Source organism: Lagenorhynchus albirostris, chromosome 4 (assembly GCF_949774975.1).
Source record: "Lagenorhynchus albirostris chromosome 4, mLagAlb1.1, whole genome shotgun sequence".
NCBI classification, from domain to species: Eukaryota; Metazoa; Chordata; class Mammalia; order Artiodactyla; family Delphinidae; genus Lagenorhynchus; species Lagenorhynchus albirostris.
In genome coordinates, this window is record NC_083098.1 from 30,376,882 (window position 1) to 30,395,470 (window position 18,589).

At 31.9% G+C, this 18,589-nt stretch overlaps 1 protein-coding gene across 2 annotated transcripts in view; it reads right to left on the bottom strand.

The window, feature by feature from the left end:
- LRBA (LPS responsive beige-like anchor protein) overlaps positions 1 to 18,589 on the bottom strand; it is a 730,232-nt gene that overhangs the window by 576,517 nt on the left and 135,126 nt on the right. For both annotated transcript variants that reach the window (XM_060147738.1, XM_060147737.1), the window contains exons 15-21: positions 17,744 to 17,806; positions 15,788 to 15,885; positions 8,187 to 8,279; positions 6,856 to 6,964; positions 5,985 to 6,066; positions 3,315 to 3,438; positions 2,834 to 3,026 (exon numbers count right to left, since the gene is read on the bottom strand). In XM_060147738.1, the coding sequence (XP_060003721.1) occupies positions 2,834 to 3,026; positions 3,315 to 3,438; positions 5,985 to 6,066; positions 6,856 to 6,964; positions 8,187 to 8,279; positions 15,788 to 15,885; positions 17,744 to 17,806 (762 nt within the window). The remainder of the gene's footprint in view (positions 1 to 2,833; positions 3,027 to 3,314; positions 3,439 to 5,984; positions 6,067 to 6,855; positions 6,965 to 8,186; positions 8,280 to 15,787; positions 15,886 to 17,743; positions 17,807 to 18,589) is intronic.

Consider the following 18,589-nt stretch of genomic DNA (forward strand, 5'->3'; position numbering starts at 1 on the left):
TACTGGTACCTCCCGAAAATCTTTACTTATATGGGGTATGTCTATTACTAGCTACCATATTAGAAATTAAAACTACGAAATTCTACAAGTATTAATTCATTTCAAAAAAGCAATAAACCCAGTATATGTTAATATAAATAACATATTTTTTGAAAAATGACTTTTTCAAAACAATAATAATAATAATGAGAAGAACGCTATTATTTCATATTTTTGCAAATCTCTTTCAATTCTGGTTTAATAGAAGATGGCTACATTCTAATATACGTTTTTGTATTCAACCTGTTGTACTATATTGTTTTGGTTGCACTACATGAAAAAAATCCATCCTCTAACTAGATACATAGCTGGAAAAGGAGGACCTCACCACTCCCTGAAATGGTCTCCTGGGCTCCCAAGGTCTTCAGGCTGTACTTCAAGAATTACTGCTCTAAAGGTTACATTCCTTTAGCCATTCTTCCTAAGGACACGACAAACTGGAGTGTACACAAAAGTGCTGAATTAACATAGAATATGTAGAAATTTTTTAAAATCTAATTTATATGGGCACTTCCCTAACTGAGAATTCTCCCAGATATACCTGAAGTCCAATCCAAATTATGTGAAACCAAAACTCAACCGTTATTCTCATTATCTCTTGTAAAGGGAAAAAATAATACTAGCAGAAAATCAGTCCAGACTGCAGTAGCCCACTACAACCGAAACCAGAATAGCTGGGCATCAGCACAACTAAAGTAAGTTAGACAAGAGGTGGCAAAGCATTTCTGTAAAGTGCCAAATAGTAAATATTTTAGGCTTGGGAGCCAAAGAGTCTCTGTCACAAATACTCAATGCTTTTAACATGAAAGCAGTCTTAGAAAATACATAAATAAATACAGGTGGCTGTATTTCAATAAAAATTTATTTACAGAAACAGGCCAGGCCAGATTTGGCCCTCAGGCCATGCTTGGCTGAACCCTGCCTTAGGGGGTCAGCTTAAAACTGGTCAGCTTAAAAATGCAGTGACTAAAACAAAGCCATTTTAGAAAATCACATCTTTGCCTCATTTAGCACTGGATTATTCTCAAACATAAATCTGTAGAGTAATATCTTCCAATCTAAGATATCTTTGTAAAATCCTTATGATAATAACACACCTTCCTCTCACTGAAGAAGGAGGAAGAAGAATGAATAACTCTTACGTACTTACAAATAGCTAAAAGTTATTCAAACACCCAAAAACATATATTTAGGAAATGACAATATATTCCAATAGAATGGCAAAATATTCCAGAGTAATAACTATGATAGTCAATAAAACATTTAAAGATATACCAAATTTATCAATTCTGTTCTTTATCCTTCTAGTCAATTTATAATTAATATTTATTTGTTAACTATATTCCTTCTGTGTATATATAGAAAGAGTTCTTAAACAAGATATAAAAACCATAAACCATAATAGAAACTAATAAATTTTACTACATTAATTATTTGAAATGTAAAATTTCCTCAGAAGACACAAACATAAAACTCCAAACATAAACAGACAAGCAACAAATTGACAGAAGACATTCATAAACAATATAGGTAGCAAAGGATTAAGACCAAGAATACATGAAGAACTCCCACAAAACAACAAAAAAATGAAAATTAGTATTATGGAAACACAGCATTTAAAATTCATCAAATTTGCAAAATTTTTTAAACTCTAGCCATAACAAGTGATAAGGTGATATGAAGCCATGAGAATTTATACATTGCTGGCAAGAATGTAAACTGATATACCACTTTGGAAAAGGAATTGCATTACCTTGTAATGTTTAACATCTGCACCCTACAAATCATCAATTCCACTTCTAGGAACATATATAGAGAGAAACTTCCCAATATATACAAAACGCATCAAAAATGCTCATCAACTGGTAAGCAGATAAAGTCATACCATGGAATACATACAATTGAGAAAATTGACCAACTACATTGGTCAATATGGATGAATCTCAAACAATGATAAGTAAAAATAGAAAGCTGCTGGAAAATGCATTTAATACAATACCATTCATATTAAGTATACACATGAAAAATAAAATTCTTTAGTGTGTTGTCTGTGTGTCTGTGTGTTTCTATAGTTAAAACATAAATAAGACATAGAAATAATGAAAACACCAAATTCAGGTGAGTGGAAGAAGAGAGAGGGGTTGAAAATGGTAGACAAAGCAATTGGGATAGGGAACCCAATTCCATAAACACTGGTAGGTACATTATTCCTTATACTTTTTTGTATTTCTAGGACATTTCATTAATATTTTTAAACAAAAGCTATACATAAATAACTAACACTGGCTTAAGTTTAAAAAAAGAGAAAGATTAGTGATTCTTCTAAACCAGTTCTTTAACTGACTGCAACATGAGCAAAGGCAAAATTAGCCAGAGCTTTTTCTGTTTAGTCAACCACCTTATACTACTAAAATAACTTCTCATCTCTGAATATTGTGCGCCACCTTGTGTTCAAAAAGCTTCAAAATACTACAAATTTCAGAGAACCGTATCTTGAAAATGGCTACTTGAAAATATAAATTCCTTCATGCTGTGTTATAAGGTTTCACTTTATCAACTTAAGCACGCATGAAAATGACATTTGGAACAAAACTATTTTGATAGAGAAGAAGTTGGAAATATTTTATATTTCTTTTTAGTTATTCCCTTTTTTAGTTGTTCACTTCACCGCATTTCCAGAGAATAATCTGCCTTTTTTCCTTGATTTTAAGTATATAAAATTTTGTTGAAGAATAAAACTCAAAATTACAGACATTTAAGATGCTAAAATACACTTTCATTTTAAAAAACTTACCTTTGAATGTGTGATTGATAAAGTGTCTACCCACACACGCCAGCCACCCCACTCATATTTGATTGCATGATAAAGTAGGATTCGGAATATGGCATATACCATTTCTGTTATCTTTTGCTCATCTGAATTCTTAGGATTAAAATAGCAGAGAGAAAGCATCCACTCTTGCCACACAGAACACTGTAGCAAGCTCCTGAAAATTGTAAGAGGACTTGGAATTACTTAAAAAAATAAATCACCTGAAAGAATTCTAAAAATGTAAAAGTTTAAAACAAAACAACCACCTTTATTATGCATCGAAAACAATTAAACAGTGTGGTATTGAAAGCTCAATTAACTGGTACATTACTTGTATACCTTAATGAAAAAAGCATATAGAAAATTCATTTCATGGTATTTAAAGCAATTTTTCTTAGAAAAAATGGGATTATTCAAAGCTAGACTTGAATATTGCAAATAAATGCTTTCTGATCCTGCTTACCTTCTATTTTCTCTGCTGTTATTAAAAAGTTTAATCATGTCAGAAAGAAAGGCTCTGCGAACTTCCATGCTCTCTGGGCACTGGGGAGAATTTCGAAGTAGGGTTGCAATTACTTTTAGTATCTCTGTAAGACAATTCATAAACTAGTAAAAAACAAAACATTACAAAAAATTCATAATGTAATATCATCAGTATATTTCAATTTCTTTCATTTCTCTGACATAAATGTCTACTGAAAACATCCTCTTCTGTGTTATAAAAAAAAAATCACCTGAGCCAAGACTGACAATACATAGAAAACATCCATAAACAAGAAAGGGATTTTTTAATTTTGTCATTAGAATGTGTAAAGCTAAATTTTAAAAGGTTATAATAAATGAAATTAAATTGTAAACAATTAAATGATGGTAAAATTGCAGACACCTCTCCCTTATCTCTGCCAGTTAGTAAAACTGACCTTAAAAATATCTGTATATAATCAAAATCTCAGAAAAAAGAGAATAAATTCTCAGCTTCTTCAACAAAATCTATACTATGCACATACTCTTTCCTTTATCATTGTGAATTTTAAAAGCTATCAAGATTTCCTTCCATAATTCTAAATCTAAAATTAGATACAAAAATATCAAAAGGAAATTAAAACCTATTTAACACTCCAAACAAATAAAACTGCTACCGTAATGGTCTTAAATATAATGCTATATAAATTTCTAGTACTAACTTTAAGAAAATAAATTCTTTTAATACTGAGATACAGAACTTTAAAGAAACAAAAACAGCTATAACCCTGAATTTAAAATTAAATAATATGTCAAAGTTTTACCCAATTAAAAATTGAGGATTTCTAAACCAGCACTTTGCCAAGGTTTTTGGTGATTCTGAAGCAACAAGTTCAAAATATCAGATATGAAGGTACTTTTATCATAAATTTAATGATATTTTAGGAGCAATTTCTGAACTCTTCAAATGACAAATTCAAATTTTCTCTACCTGCACAATGATTACAATGATGATAATCATAATAATGATAATGACGATAATAGCCACTAATTTTGAGGATATACTATTGTGAGACAAAATATTTAAGAAAACACAGGTATTAATACATTTAATCCTTATACAATGATAGGTTGATACTATTATTATCCCCATTTTAGAGACAAGAAAACTAAGGAACACCTAAATTAATTAATTTACCCAAAAATCACATAACTATTAAGACATGTAGACTAGATTGAAAAGCTAGATGTCCTATGTTTTTAAACACCACATTACACTGCCTATCTTTTCTGCCAGTATATTACATAGATAATATATTTTAAAATTCTTACTTTAGTAAGTCATTTTTCCATAGCTACATAAAATACATTTTATATTATATATATAAAATCAAGGTATTTTCGGGACTTCCCTGTGGTCCAGCAGTTAAGACTCTGCACTGCCAATGCAGGGGGCCTGGGTTCGATCCCTGATCAGGGAACTACATCCTGCATGCCACAACTAAAAGATGTTGCATGCCGCAACTAAAGATGCCACATGCCAACTAAAATATTCCACATGCTGCAATGAAGATTCCATGTGCCGCAACTAAGACTCGGTTGCCGCCAAATAAATAAATAAATATTTTAAAAATAATAAAATAAAGGTTTTTTACTCTCTAAAATAATGACACCACATCTCCCTAAAGGCTGAGAAATATAACCATGTGACATGTGTTTTTAAAATTAGTACTGAAATAGAGTACCACAAACATGACCATAACTCACCACACAAAAGGTAATTAAATTTTGAAACTCTACAGTTATTTTAATATCAATAATCTTAAAAAGATGAGAAATGTACACGTTTTATAAGTGTTTAAGAACTCTAAATATCAAAAGAAAAGACTGGTAACCAAGACTAAGTGCATAAACAATAAAGAAGATGGAAATTTTTCAATTCCAAACTTGGTATTCTTAACTTGACAGTAATTTAAGATGAATGCTACCTCCATGGTCCATGTAACTTAGCCTGACATCACTAAATCGTGCAATCAAAACTTTACCAAAAATCTGAACATATATTAAAAACCCAAGATCTTATGCATATAATTCTTCAAAACCTCTATATAAACATTTCCACATAACCTAAAGTCAATGTGAAGTTATATTCAACATCAAACACAAATAAAACTAGTATTATATTAATGCCTATAATGAAATATTATTTGAACAATGTGTTTTCAACAATACCAACTTCAGGTTCTTCAGTGATTTTCCTTTTTAGTAGCAAAATCTACTTATAAAAGTATAAAAAGGAAGGCAGTGGGAGAAATGGGAGAAGGTGCTCAAAGAGTACAAACTTCCAGTTATAAGGTGAATAAGCTCTGTGTATGTAATGTATAACCTGGAGACCACAGTTAACTATACCGTATTATGTATCTGAAAATTGCTAAGGGAGTCGATCTTAAAAGTTTTCACTACACGTAACACAAAAAAAATAACTGTGTGAAGTGACGGATGTGTTAACTAACCTTACTGTGGTAATCACTTCACAACATATATATATATCAAGTTATTAGATTGTACATCTTAAAAGTACACAATGTTCTATGTCAATTATATTACAATAAAGGTGGAAAAACAAAAAGCAAATATCAAAAAAATAAATAAAAGTATGTTAAATACATACGAGGATTTTGTATCTTAACTGAAGAATCAGGATCTGGATGCTGTTTATGTATCACCTGAGTACAAATCTGTTCTATAAGAATCTACAGAAATGAAACAGTAGATTGTATTAGCATAATCACTGTATTACCATCACTATTTATGAACTTTAAGTACAACACTGAACAACATTAAGTATACAGTCCAGTATTGTCATGCTAAATATCTCTTGTATTATACGGAATAAATAATTTCAACATTGTAACTCTACTTTTACTTGATTATAAAATGAGACATCGGGACTTCCCTGGTGGCACAGTGCTTAAGAATCTGCCTGCCAACGCAGGGGACATGGGTTCAAGCCCTGGGCCGGGAAGATCCCACATGCTGAGGTGCAACTAAGCCCATGCACCACAACTACTGAGTCTGCACTCTAGAGCCCATGAGCCACAACTACTGAGGCCGCGTGCCACAACTACTGAAGCCCACACACCTAGACCCCATGCTCTGCAACAAGAGAAGCCACTGCAATGAGAAGCCTGCGTACCGCAACAAAGAGTAGGCCCCGCTCGCTGCAACTAGAGACAGCCCACATGCAGCAACGAAGACCCAACGCGGCCAAAAATAAATAAATAAATAAATATTTTTTTAAAAAAAGAGAGACATCAAACAGCCAATACAATGGAGAAAATACTTAAACAGAGATGTCCACACTGTTTAGAAATTCACCAAATAATAGATTTATTAAGATGCAGCCACATTTCCTTTATATAGCTAGTTTCAAAATCGTACATCAAACCTAAATGATCTTATTTCATCTAGACACTACCAACTCAATTATACAGGTATTTTCATAAGAAATTAGGAAGATTAAATTCTAACTACATTCCTACCTCAAATAGGACATTATATGTGGTCATTGTGATTAAATTTGTCTGAAGCATGAGTCTTTCAGCTAGCAATGAAAACAATCCATGTCCAAGCATGACTTCAGCTTTTCTTCTGCAATTACATAGGAAAAAGAAAATCAAATGCAGAGTTTTATTATTCACTATTTAGTATGCATGCTGATGAAGGAGACACAAAAAGGTTTTTCACATTATTAACAAATTCCAACTCAATAATGCCCCAATTTTCTTAGACCTAGAACTTATAAGGCCACAAAATCTTTAATAGAGAAATACAAACTACAAATACATAGGCACAATTGAAGTTTTAAAAAAATATGACTGGCTATGCCACAGCACAGCAAAAACTGTCACCAAAATCTTCAAAACAATTATTTATTAACTAGCTGCTTCTCTCCATTAGCCATGAGCTAAGCTCTACCTTAAATAATAATCTAAAGCCGACGAAGTAAAGTAGAAAAACAATGTGGAAGAAAAGGTAGAAGACATGCAAGAGAATTTTTAAACGAATACTGTAAAGATAAATATATCAATACTAAATTAAACTTCCAAGCAAAACTTTAGAAACTGAAGGATCACAAACTTAATTCTACCCCTGGGTTTATCAAATGTTTTCTGCAAATGACCGGATATTATATATTTTAGGTTTTGTGGACCATATGTTCTCTGTAGTAACAAATCAACACTGCTGTTATAATGTATAAACAGCCATAGATAATAAGCAAATAAATGATTGCGGCTGTGTTCCAATGAAACTTTATTTACAGTCAGCCAGCTGGATTCAAAATAAAGATTACAAGTTTACCAATACTTTTCTACCACCAAAATTGTTCATTTTGGACAAATTTGGTGGTGTCCATTTCTGGTATAAGGAACGATAGGTAGGACATGAATATCTGTATTCAGCTAAGACAAAAGGAAACATGGGAGTTTCAGTTTTAGTTACACATACAGCAGAACACAGTATGTGACAAATAACCAGGTTACTATGTTAGCTTTATAGTAAAAAGCAAAAAATTATCAAGCCACCTGAAATGAAGTCCCTACCTAGATTTACCTAGAATTCAACTTATACAAATGTATTCTTACAATAAACAACACAAAAGGAAAATTTAAATAAAAACATAAACAATATACTCCTGCTCCCTACTTCATTTTTAACGTGCAGAAATGGGATTAAATTTATATAGCATTTTATGAATAAAAATAAATAAAAGATAGACGAGGGTAACCACAGAACGTAAATACTATTCCCAAGATTTATAAAATAAATATGTAATATACAAGAGTCCATTTTAGATTTCATGAATACTCACTTTGGGGCCAGGTGTTTTAAAAAATAGCCCATTGCCTTGAGAGCTTGTACTCTGATTCCTTCACTTGTTGATGCCATAAGTTTATAGATAACTCTGAATAAATAAAAATTAAAAACAAATTACTATGAGTATATATTTCAAAAGTAAATACCTAAGATATACTCGTGTATATTTTTTCATATAGTCACATAATTTTAAACCTAACTTCAAGTAAGATATGGGTGAATTTAATATACATTTCTGACATTTAAAAACTTGTTTATCAACTACATGTTGTCTTCAAGAAACCCACTTTAAATATAGACACATATAGATAAAAAGTAAATGAATGGATAAAAATATACCATGTTAATTTAACACTAATTAAAAAGCAAGAGCAGCTATATTAATTTCAGAAAGAGAAGACTTCAAAGTAAGGAAAGTTATCAGGGATAAAGAAGGGCATTACATCATGATAAAGGGGTCAATTCTCCAATATGACATAACAATCCTTAACATGTATGCACCTAACTATAGAGCCTAAAACTGTGTGGCAAAAACTGACAGAACTGCAAGGAGAAACAGATGAATCTATTATCATAGTTGGAGATTGCAAAACCCCTTTCTCAAAAATGGACAGATCCAGAAGGCAGAAAATCAGTAAGGACATAGTTAACCTCAAAAATACCATCAATCAACAGGATATAACTGACATCTATAGACTACTTCATTCCACAATAGTAGGATACACATTTTTCTCCAGCTCACATGGAACATTCACCAAGTAGACCACATCCAGGGCCATAAAACACACATAATCAACAAATATAAAGACTGGAAATTATATAAAGTTTGCTCTCAGACCATAATGGAATTAAATTAGAAATCAGTAACAGAAAGATAACTGAAAAACCCCCAAAATACTTGGAGATTAAACAACATACCTCTAAATAGCATGTGGGTCAAAGAAGAAATCTCAAAAAATTAAAAGTATTTTCAACAAAATGAAAATGAAAGCACTACTTATAAAAATCTCTGGGATGTTGCAAAAGCAGTGTTTACAGGAAAATTTATAGCACTGAATGCATATATTAGAAAAGAAGAAAGATCTGAAATCAATAACATAAGTTTTCACTCTAGGACACCTGGAAGAGAAAATTCAATTCAAAGTAAGCAGGAGAAAAATAATAAGTATTAGAGTAGAAATCAATAAAATAGAAAATAAAAAATCAATAGAGAAAAATCAACAAAACCAAAAGCTGCTTCTTCAAAAAGATCAATAAAATCAGTAAGCTTCTATCCAAGCTAAGGAAAAAGAGAAAGGATGTAATTTACTAATATCAGAAATGAAAGCAGGGCTATCCCTACAGAATATTAGTGCTACTGATGCTACCTGACTTCAAGACTTACTGTAAAGCTATAGTAATCAAGATAGTGTGGTACTGGTAAAAGAATACACAAATAGATCAACAGAGAGCCTAGAAATAGACCCACATAAATCTAGTCAACCAATCTTTGACAAAAGAGGAGCACAAGCAAGACAATTAACAAAGATATTCTTTTCAACAAATGATGCTGAAACAACAGGACATCCACATCCAACAAATGAATCTAGACACAGACTTTACACCCTTCATAAAAATTAACTCAAACGTGGATGGATCTAGAGACTGTCATACAGAGTGAAGTAAGTCAGAAAAAGAAAAACAGATATCGTATATTAACGCATATATGTGGAACCTAGAAAAAGGGTACAGATGAACCAGTTTGCAGGGCAGAAACTGAGACACAGATGTAGAGAACAAACGTATGGACACCAAGGGGGGAAAGCTGCAGGGGTTGGGGGTGGTGATGTGCTGAATTGGGAGATTGGGATTGACATGTATACACTGATGGATACAAAATGGATGACTAATAAGAACCTGCTGTATAAAAAAATAAATTAAATTAAATTAAAAAAAATTAACTCAAAATGGACCTCAATGTAAAACGCAAAACCATAAAACTCCTAGAACACAACAGAGAAAACCTAGGTGACCTTGGGTATGGTGATGTCTTTTTACTTACAACACCAAAGACATGATCCACAATAAAAATAAATGATTAGCTGGACTTCATTAAAATTAAAAACTGCTCTGCAAATGACTGTATCAAGAGAATTAGAAGACAAGGCATAGACTAAGAGAAAATACTTGCAAAGGAAACATCTGATAAAGCACTGTTATCCAAAATATGCAAAGAACTCTAAAACTCAACAATAAGAAAACAAACAACTGGATTTTTAAAAAAATAGGCCAAAGAACTTAATAGATACCTTGACTAACCAAGATGGCGTAAGGATAATACAGCCTTTCTATTTTGTGTATTAGAACCACAACTATAGAAAAAACACAAAAAGCAACCTCCAAAGTACTCCAAAGACTAAACAAAACTAGGTGCATTGGGGTAGGGGAGTTAATACTTGCAGATTACCCATTTCAGAAGTAAGAGTCTCAATTTTCAATTTTCTTTTGTAAATATGACCCATGAGTGGGTCCCTGTCTCAGAGTTCGTTTCTGTCAGAAGTTCGGGTAGCTAATATTCTGAGAAAAACTGTCCTTCTGGTTAGAGGAACTAAGAAAATGGGTCCTTATAGGCTAGAGAGAGTCATGAATAGGAGCAAACAGGAGAGAAGGATCATCAAAATCTGTGTAAAAACCTGCAAAAGCCCTAAACTGACCCAAGAGATGCAATGTATGGGGCAGACTCAGACCAGAATAATAATTTAATATTCTAAATTGAAAGAAGACCTGAATTACCACCCAATTCTCAGCCTAATCCCTGAGTAGTGCATGTACAAGAAAAACCCAAAGCAAGACAAGAGAGGTTTTAAAAATGAAGTGCCATCAGAACCACCATCCACAAAGGACAGGCAGAACTTGCAGTCTGACCCTTCTTGCCAAAATAAACCAAAACAAAACAAATCAACATTTGTTAACAGATCATAACAAGTCCCAGAGTTGATTTTAAAAAAAAGATAACACAACATCCATGATAGATTAAAAAACACTTAATGTACAAAGAACAAAGAAAATGTGACAATTTCTCATGGGAAAACACAATGAACAGATGCTGATGGGATAGGCAATTCTTGCAATTATCCCACAAAGATTTTTAAAGCTATTATAACTATGCTCCAGAAGGTAAAAGTAAACACAGTCTAAGTGGATCAGAAAACAAAGTTCTCATCAAAAGAAAGTATAAAAATTAACTGTATTGAAATTATACAACTGAAATGTACAAGAGCTGAAATATTCATGAGATGGGCTCAACATCAAAGTAGAAAAAACAAAGAAAAAGTTTATAAACTTGAAGATCAAGTTTATCATACATGTCAAATTTCTATATCAATAGAAAGTATCAAATCTGAAGAACAGAGACAAAAATGATTGAAATAAATTAAAAAGAAGCTGAGGGAGATGTGCTTTAAGACCTCTAATATTCAAGCCACTAGAAATCCAAAATGAAAGAGAAAGATACACCTGAAACAAAAAAATATTTTAAAATAAGAGCATAAAACTCCTCAGACTTGGTGATAAAAAAAAAAGAAAATGAAATTTCAGGGAGTATGGTTGGGGAAGAACGAAAGAACGTGTCCTGAAAGCAAATATAAAAATCTAATACATTATATTTAGCAGAGAAAAGATTTGATTTATCATAGGTTTCCTTCTTCGAAATCATGGAGGCCAACAGACAGCGGGAAAATAGTTTAAAGTATTGAAAGAACAAAAACTAGAAACAGAGAATTCTACATGCAGCAAAAATATCCTTGGGCAAAGGCCAAATAAAAGCATTTTCAGAAGAAAAACTAAGAAATCATGTTTCCAGCAAAACTACTCAACAAGAAATGCTTCCTTCATGAATTAAGAGTAAAAGAATTATAGATATCTGAATAAACATAAGTTTTTTCTCCTCTTAAATTCTTTAAACTACATATTACAAGTGAAATTAAAAATTATAACATTGTCTAGAGAGGCTTATGATACATTAGATACAAAAAGGAACAATGGTGGAGCTTAAAGGTATCAATATACTTGCAGTGGTTCCATATTTTATTTGAAGACACAGAATATTAACTCTAGGTATACTGTGAAATCTCTAAAGCAACCAATAAAAATTTACACAAAGAGACAGATCCAAAACCTAATAGAAATTAATTTTCAAAGAATTCTAAAAGAATTTAAATACAAAGCAAAGGAAAAACAAAGGAAAAATTATACTGAGACAAATAAATAATAAAACACTTAGATGAAAATAAAGCTATAATCAATAATTACATTAAAAGTAAATAGTCAAAACACATTGAAAAGACTAAGTGCCTCAGAGTACATTTTAAAAAATAAAACATCCAACTACACTGTGTGTATTAGTCATTGTTTTCTATAGAAGGAGAACCAATAGGTTGTGTATATATACAGAGAGAGACAGATATTTATTTTAAAAAACTGGCTCACACAACTGTGGAGGCTAAGTCCAAAATCTGCAGGATAGACAAGTACTCTGGAGATTGAGGAAAACATAACCCAAGTCCAAAGGCATTGTGTTGGTAGAATTCCTATTTATTTTATTAATACCTTCAACTGATTTGATAGGCCCACCCACATTATAGATGGTAACCTGCTTTATTCAAGGTCTGCCAACTTAAATGTTGACCACATTCAAAAAATGATTTCACAAAAATATCCAGGATAATGTCTGACCAAATATCAAGGAACTACGGCCCAGCCAGTTGACACAAAATTATCCATCATACTGTGTACATAAGAAATTCAATTAACTATAAAGATATAGATAAATTAAAATGGAAAAAAAGATATACTATGCAAACACAGAGTAAAAGAAAGCTGGATTAGCCATATAAATATCAAACTAAGTAGATTTCAGATCAAGAAACATTTCCAGGTGGAAAAAAAGGAAAAAACGTAATTATAAAAGCATTAATTCCCTGACAAGGCATAAAAATCCTCAATATAGATAAACTTAATATCTGAGTTAAAATACCTGAAGCAAAAAATGATAAAAATACAAAGAAAGAAAAAGAGAAAAAAGCATATTTATAGTCAGAGATTTCAATAATCATATCTCAATAAATGACAGAACAAGTAGACAAAGAAGCAGTAATGACACAGAAGATTTGAAAAATGGTAGCCAACTTAGCCTACTTGACATTCATAGAACACTCCATCCAACAAAACAACATCAAAATACATGTACTTTTCTGGTGTGCATGGAACATTTACCCAGATATACCATATGCTGGACCATAAAGCAAGTCTCAATAAATTTTAAAGGATTCAAGTCATACAAAGATCCTCATAGACCAAAATGAAATTAAATTAAAATTCAAACAGGGACTTCCCTGGTGGTCCAGTGGCTAAGACTCCACGCTCCCAATGCACAGGGCTAGGGTTCGATCCTCTGTCAGGGAATTAGATCCCACATGCCACAACTAAGAGTTTGCATGCCACAACTAAGATCACATGCAGCCAAATAAATAAATAAATATTTTTTTAAAAAAGAAAAGAATCCCGTGGCCAAGTTAGCATAGGAAGCCCAGCGATTAATGATTAAAAAAAAAATTAAAATTCAAACTTAAAAAGATCTCTGGAATATACTTCTAAATAACACATGGATAAAACAAGAAATGAAAAGAAAAAAGTATTTCGAACTGAATAAAAATGACATTAAACTGAAAGTGCTTAGGAAGAAATTTAAAGCACTAAATACCTATATTCAAAAAGAAGAAAGATCTCAAAACAGTGACAATGAATAAATTTGATTAACCTCTAGCCAGACTGATTTGGAAAAAAGAAAGAAGAAAAAGTATTAGTGTCAGAAATGAGAGAGGTAAAATCACTGCAGGCTTCTCAGATACTTAAATGAAAATAAAGGAACAACTTTATATCAATAAATTTGACAGTTTACATGAAACAGACAATTCCTTGATAGACAGAAACTTACCAATACTTATCAAAGAATAAACAGATAATCTAAACAGCCCTATATCTATTAAGAAAATTGAATTTGTAGCTAAAAACATCCCTACAAAGAAAATTCCACTCCTAGCTAACTTCACTGGTAACTTTTAGCAAACACTTAAAGAATAAATAATAATAATTCTATACAAACTCTTCAAGAAAATTAAAGAGTAGGGAATACTTCCCAAATCATTCTATGAGGACAGCACTTACTCTGGCACTTAAATCAGCAGACTTTGAATATAACAAATTACCCTTCATAATGTGGGTGCCTCATCCTAACAGTTGAAGGCTTTAATAGAAAAAAAGAAAGGATCTCCCTAGAGGAAGAGGGAATACTGTCAGCAGACTGCCTTTGGACTCAAACTGCAACATCAACTCTTATCTGGGTCTCCACCTGCCAGCCTGCAAATTTTGGAGGCTTCCACAATCACATCAGCCAATTCCTTAACATAAATCTCAATATCCCTCCCTCCGTCCCTCCCTCTCTCTCTCTCTCTCCCCCTCCCTCTCTCTCAGGCATACACACACACACCCACACCCTTTTGGTTCTGTTTCTCTGCGAATCTCTGAAAATACACTCCTTAGGTATAATGTATAAAGTCATCTTCTATCTTACAGAGAATGAGTACTGAAAGGTAACAAATAAAAACTTTGTAATAGAGGATTGATATGGGAAATTTATTATAACTAAATCAGTAAATTAGTTACTGTAGCTGATCATCCAGCAAAGTAGCTGTTAAACTTTTGTAGCCCAAAAACCTTCTCATTAAACGAAAGATTTAAAACAAAAGTATTTTCTTTTGTTACGATGATTGTTGCAGACTGAATGTGTGCTCCTCAATTCACATGTTAAAGCCCTAAGCCCCGCAGTGGCTGTATTTGGAGATGGGGCCTATAAGAAATCAATTAAGATTGAATGAGGTCATAAGGGCGGGTCCCTGATTCGACAGGATCAGCGTCCTTATAAAAAAAAAAAAGACTAAAGAGCTTGTTCTCTCTCTCTCTTTCTGTTCGTGCACACACACACAAAATCATGTGAACACACAACAAGAAGGTGGCTGTGTACAACCCAAAGGGAAAGCCCTCACCAGACACCAATGCTGCTGGCACCTTAATCTTGGGCTTACAGTCTCCAGGACTATGGGAAAACAAATTTCTGGTGTTTAAGCCACCTGCTCTAGGGTATTTTGTTAAGGCAGCCCGAGAGGACTAATACAATGATGATTTGGGATTGGGGTTGGAAGAGGTTATGTTTTAAAGGGAAGATAGAGATCTTCTCTTGGATCACAATTGAATATTTTTGTTTTAGGACCTAAAGATAAGTCTGCTGAAGAATTTGACCTTACAATAGCAGTATAACAGCACTAACCATACAAAATACTGGAATGATTTGCCTGATCTGTCCTCATATACTAAATAGTAGTAACACAGCCTCTATATTTAAAGATTTTTTCAAAAAACATAAGACATGAAATAAAAAGCTCTTGTATCTTAAATCATTTTATAAGATCCAGTAATAATTTTCATATCTAAGAATCTGTCATTTCCAAACTGATCTCTTCTATTAAATATATTAAAATTCTTGAAATGTTAAACTCTTACCGTAACCCATTCCTTTGGTCAAAAGCAGGTATCATAGAATTAGGATGTTCTGACATTAATGCAACAAGCAGCTGTAGGACATCCATTAGATTGTCATCCTAAAATTATTTTAGAATTTTTTTAAATAAAGAAAAACAACTTATTTGGGCAATGACTATTTCTCAAACAATGAATTTTAACTTAAAAAAAAATAAGTAGACAGCTATACGAATCCACTCTTTGTAAGCAAACATTATTTACATACACATGTTCACCTGCATAACTCAAAATACACAACACCAAATAGTCAAATAATTTCTTAATCAAAGATATAAAATGTCTCTTATACTGTATCAAGACTTCCTAAAACATATTCCATTGATATAATACATACTGATTTACAGATTTTTTTTTTTAAAGGAAGGATTATACGGCAAGAAATTGGGCAGGGGGGAGGAAGAACAGGTTGTTCTTTTTATTACAGCAAGACATATTGAAGCTTTAATATGCTAATAGATGTTGTGATATGCTGGTAGTGCTGGGGACAACATACTGTGTATCACTTTCTAACCTTATTTAACTAGGACCACTGTGCACTAAGCCTCTCAAGAAACTAGTTCTGAAAGAAGACCTTTTGGGAAATGATAACTGGATAGTTCTCTTATATTATCTGTTGTTAGTATTAAAGATATAGATAAACAATAAATGTTTATTGTGTCAACATGCTACTGTATATGGTATAATTTGATAACATTTGCATAAGAGCACAGTAGTAAACACATATGAGTACTGAAATCTAAAAATTTCAGGAAAATCCTTTACAACCTCTGTTGCATATCATTAGGGCCTACTTGGGCATTACAAATCCAAAGACTAAAGGGAAGCAGCAGTTAGTCATCTCTATGGTAGTGTGCCTCCAGGTTTCCATTCACTGCTTTTGAACTTCTGCTGTGGAAGCTACCTGAATATTTAATTTTCAATATGCTAAGTAAATGGTCTAGAAGTAGGGCACTGAGCCTTTGGAAAACTGTTATTTGAAGGACCTGAAAAATCCCTGATTTAATAGTTTCAGAGAAAACAGAAGATCACTGTGACTTCCAGTTTCTCCCTTATGAAATATTTTGGTCCCTAAGGGTCAAGAAAATCTAAAAATAAAATAGAATATCCTATTCAAGAAGAAAAAGAAATCACAATCATTAATGTTTGAGTTAAATATGATCCAATCAGGAAATTTAACCCATTCTTTTCTGCCCCAATTAACAAAGATAGGTCCAAACCATATCTCTCATCTATTAATGATTTTAAAAGGCACTATATCATGCTGTAACAAATATGTGAACTCAGAAAAAATGAATTATAACACACGAATGTAAATTATCATATAAATGTGCTTTATATGAAATTAATTTCAGATTCTACTTATTCAAAACATGTTTAATCTGATTATTTATTTAGACTATATCTGGCATATATTACATTTTTGCAATGCTAAAAAATAAAGGAAAAAACCCCAGACATTTCAACCTATTTATTTTCAACCTCCTTTTCAACCATATACTTTTAAATCAACCATAAATGAGTTGTTTAACTTAACGGTATTTGATTATACAAAATCAGTGGGAAGACTTATGAATTTAAAAGTCCAATCATTTTTAGTCATTTTCATTATCTATTTTTCCATTTCTTACACTGGTTCCTGGAAATAAACTGAAAGTATTCTTTGGTATAGCTTATTACTAGGTCAATGAGATCTAATTTTAACACTTTTTAAAAGCCTTTCATGATTATTCGCAAAGGCATCTTGTGGTAATAAAGAATATTTAAATGAAGATTGCTAACATTTAGTTCCTAGATACTAAATACTCTCCATTATAGTTACATCATTAATGAAAGATTTCTTTAACTATTTTACTTTTAAAAACGCGCATCATGCGACTTCAAAAAATAAAATCCCAACATATAAAATTCAAATGTTACCTCATGCATAGTGAGTAGATAATTAAGAATGGCCTGTAGCTCATCTTCCTTTACTCCAGAATCCTTTAAAAACATAAGACAACTATCTTATGCTTACATATATAAAACTTTTTTGAAAATGGAAATTATACACACAGATTTCTCAACTTGGTGAGTTGCTATAAATATAAAAAGATAATGTAATATAAAAATCTAAATTTAAAATAGAATTTCGGGGAAGCACTAAAGACATGCAGTATGCAACACAGTGTAGAAGTCAAAAGAGATCAGACATCAGTATCCCGTTTTTGGCACCTTATATGATAACCTATCTAGTAAAGCTTCAGAATCCTGGCATAAGCAAAAATAATAATTAAAAACAAGTAAAAGGGTATTACTCAACACCTATCACTCCTCTAAATACAGAAGACAATTTTTCTGTTTATTTTTTTCTATTAAATTTGGACAGTAAAATGAATAGTTTCTAAAATTACCAAGTTAAAATGTCAGGTACTAAAAATTGAGTAGTAATTTCACTGGGAAAAACACTGCACTTTTTAAATAGGAATGCATTATGAAAATTTTCAAACTACTGTATTATTAATTATAAAACAAAGCTGAAATCTCAAAAAAGAACAATAAGAATTAGGAAACAAAACACACTAGGAAAGAATAGAAACAGACAATTTAAAGGTTAAATTTTTTAATAAATGGAAATAAGATATCTGACTCTGAAAGATATACTAACAGTTAGGTCCATTTACCATAACATTATGTGACAGCTAATAAAGCATTAAATTGTAAAGAATAAGAAATAAAATGATATAGGAAAATACCGAATGAAACACTGGCAACAAATATATTTAT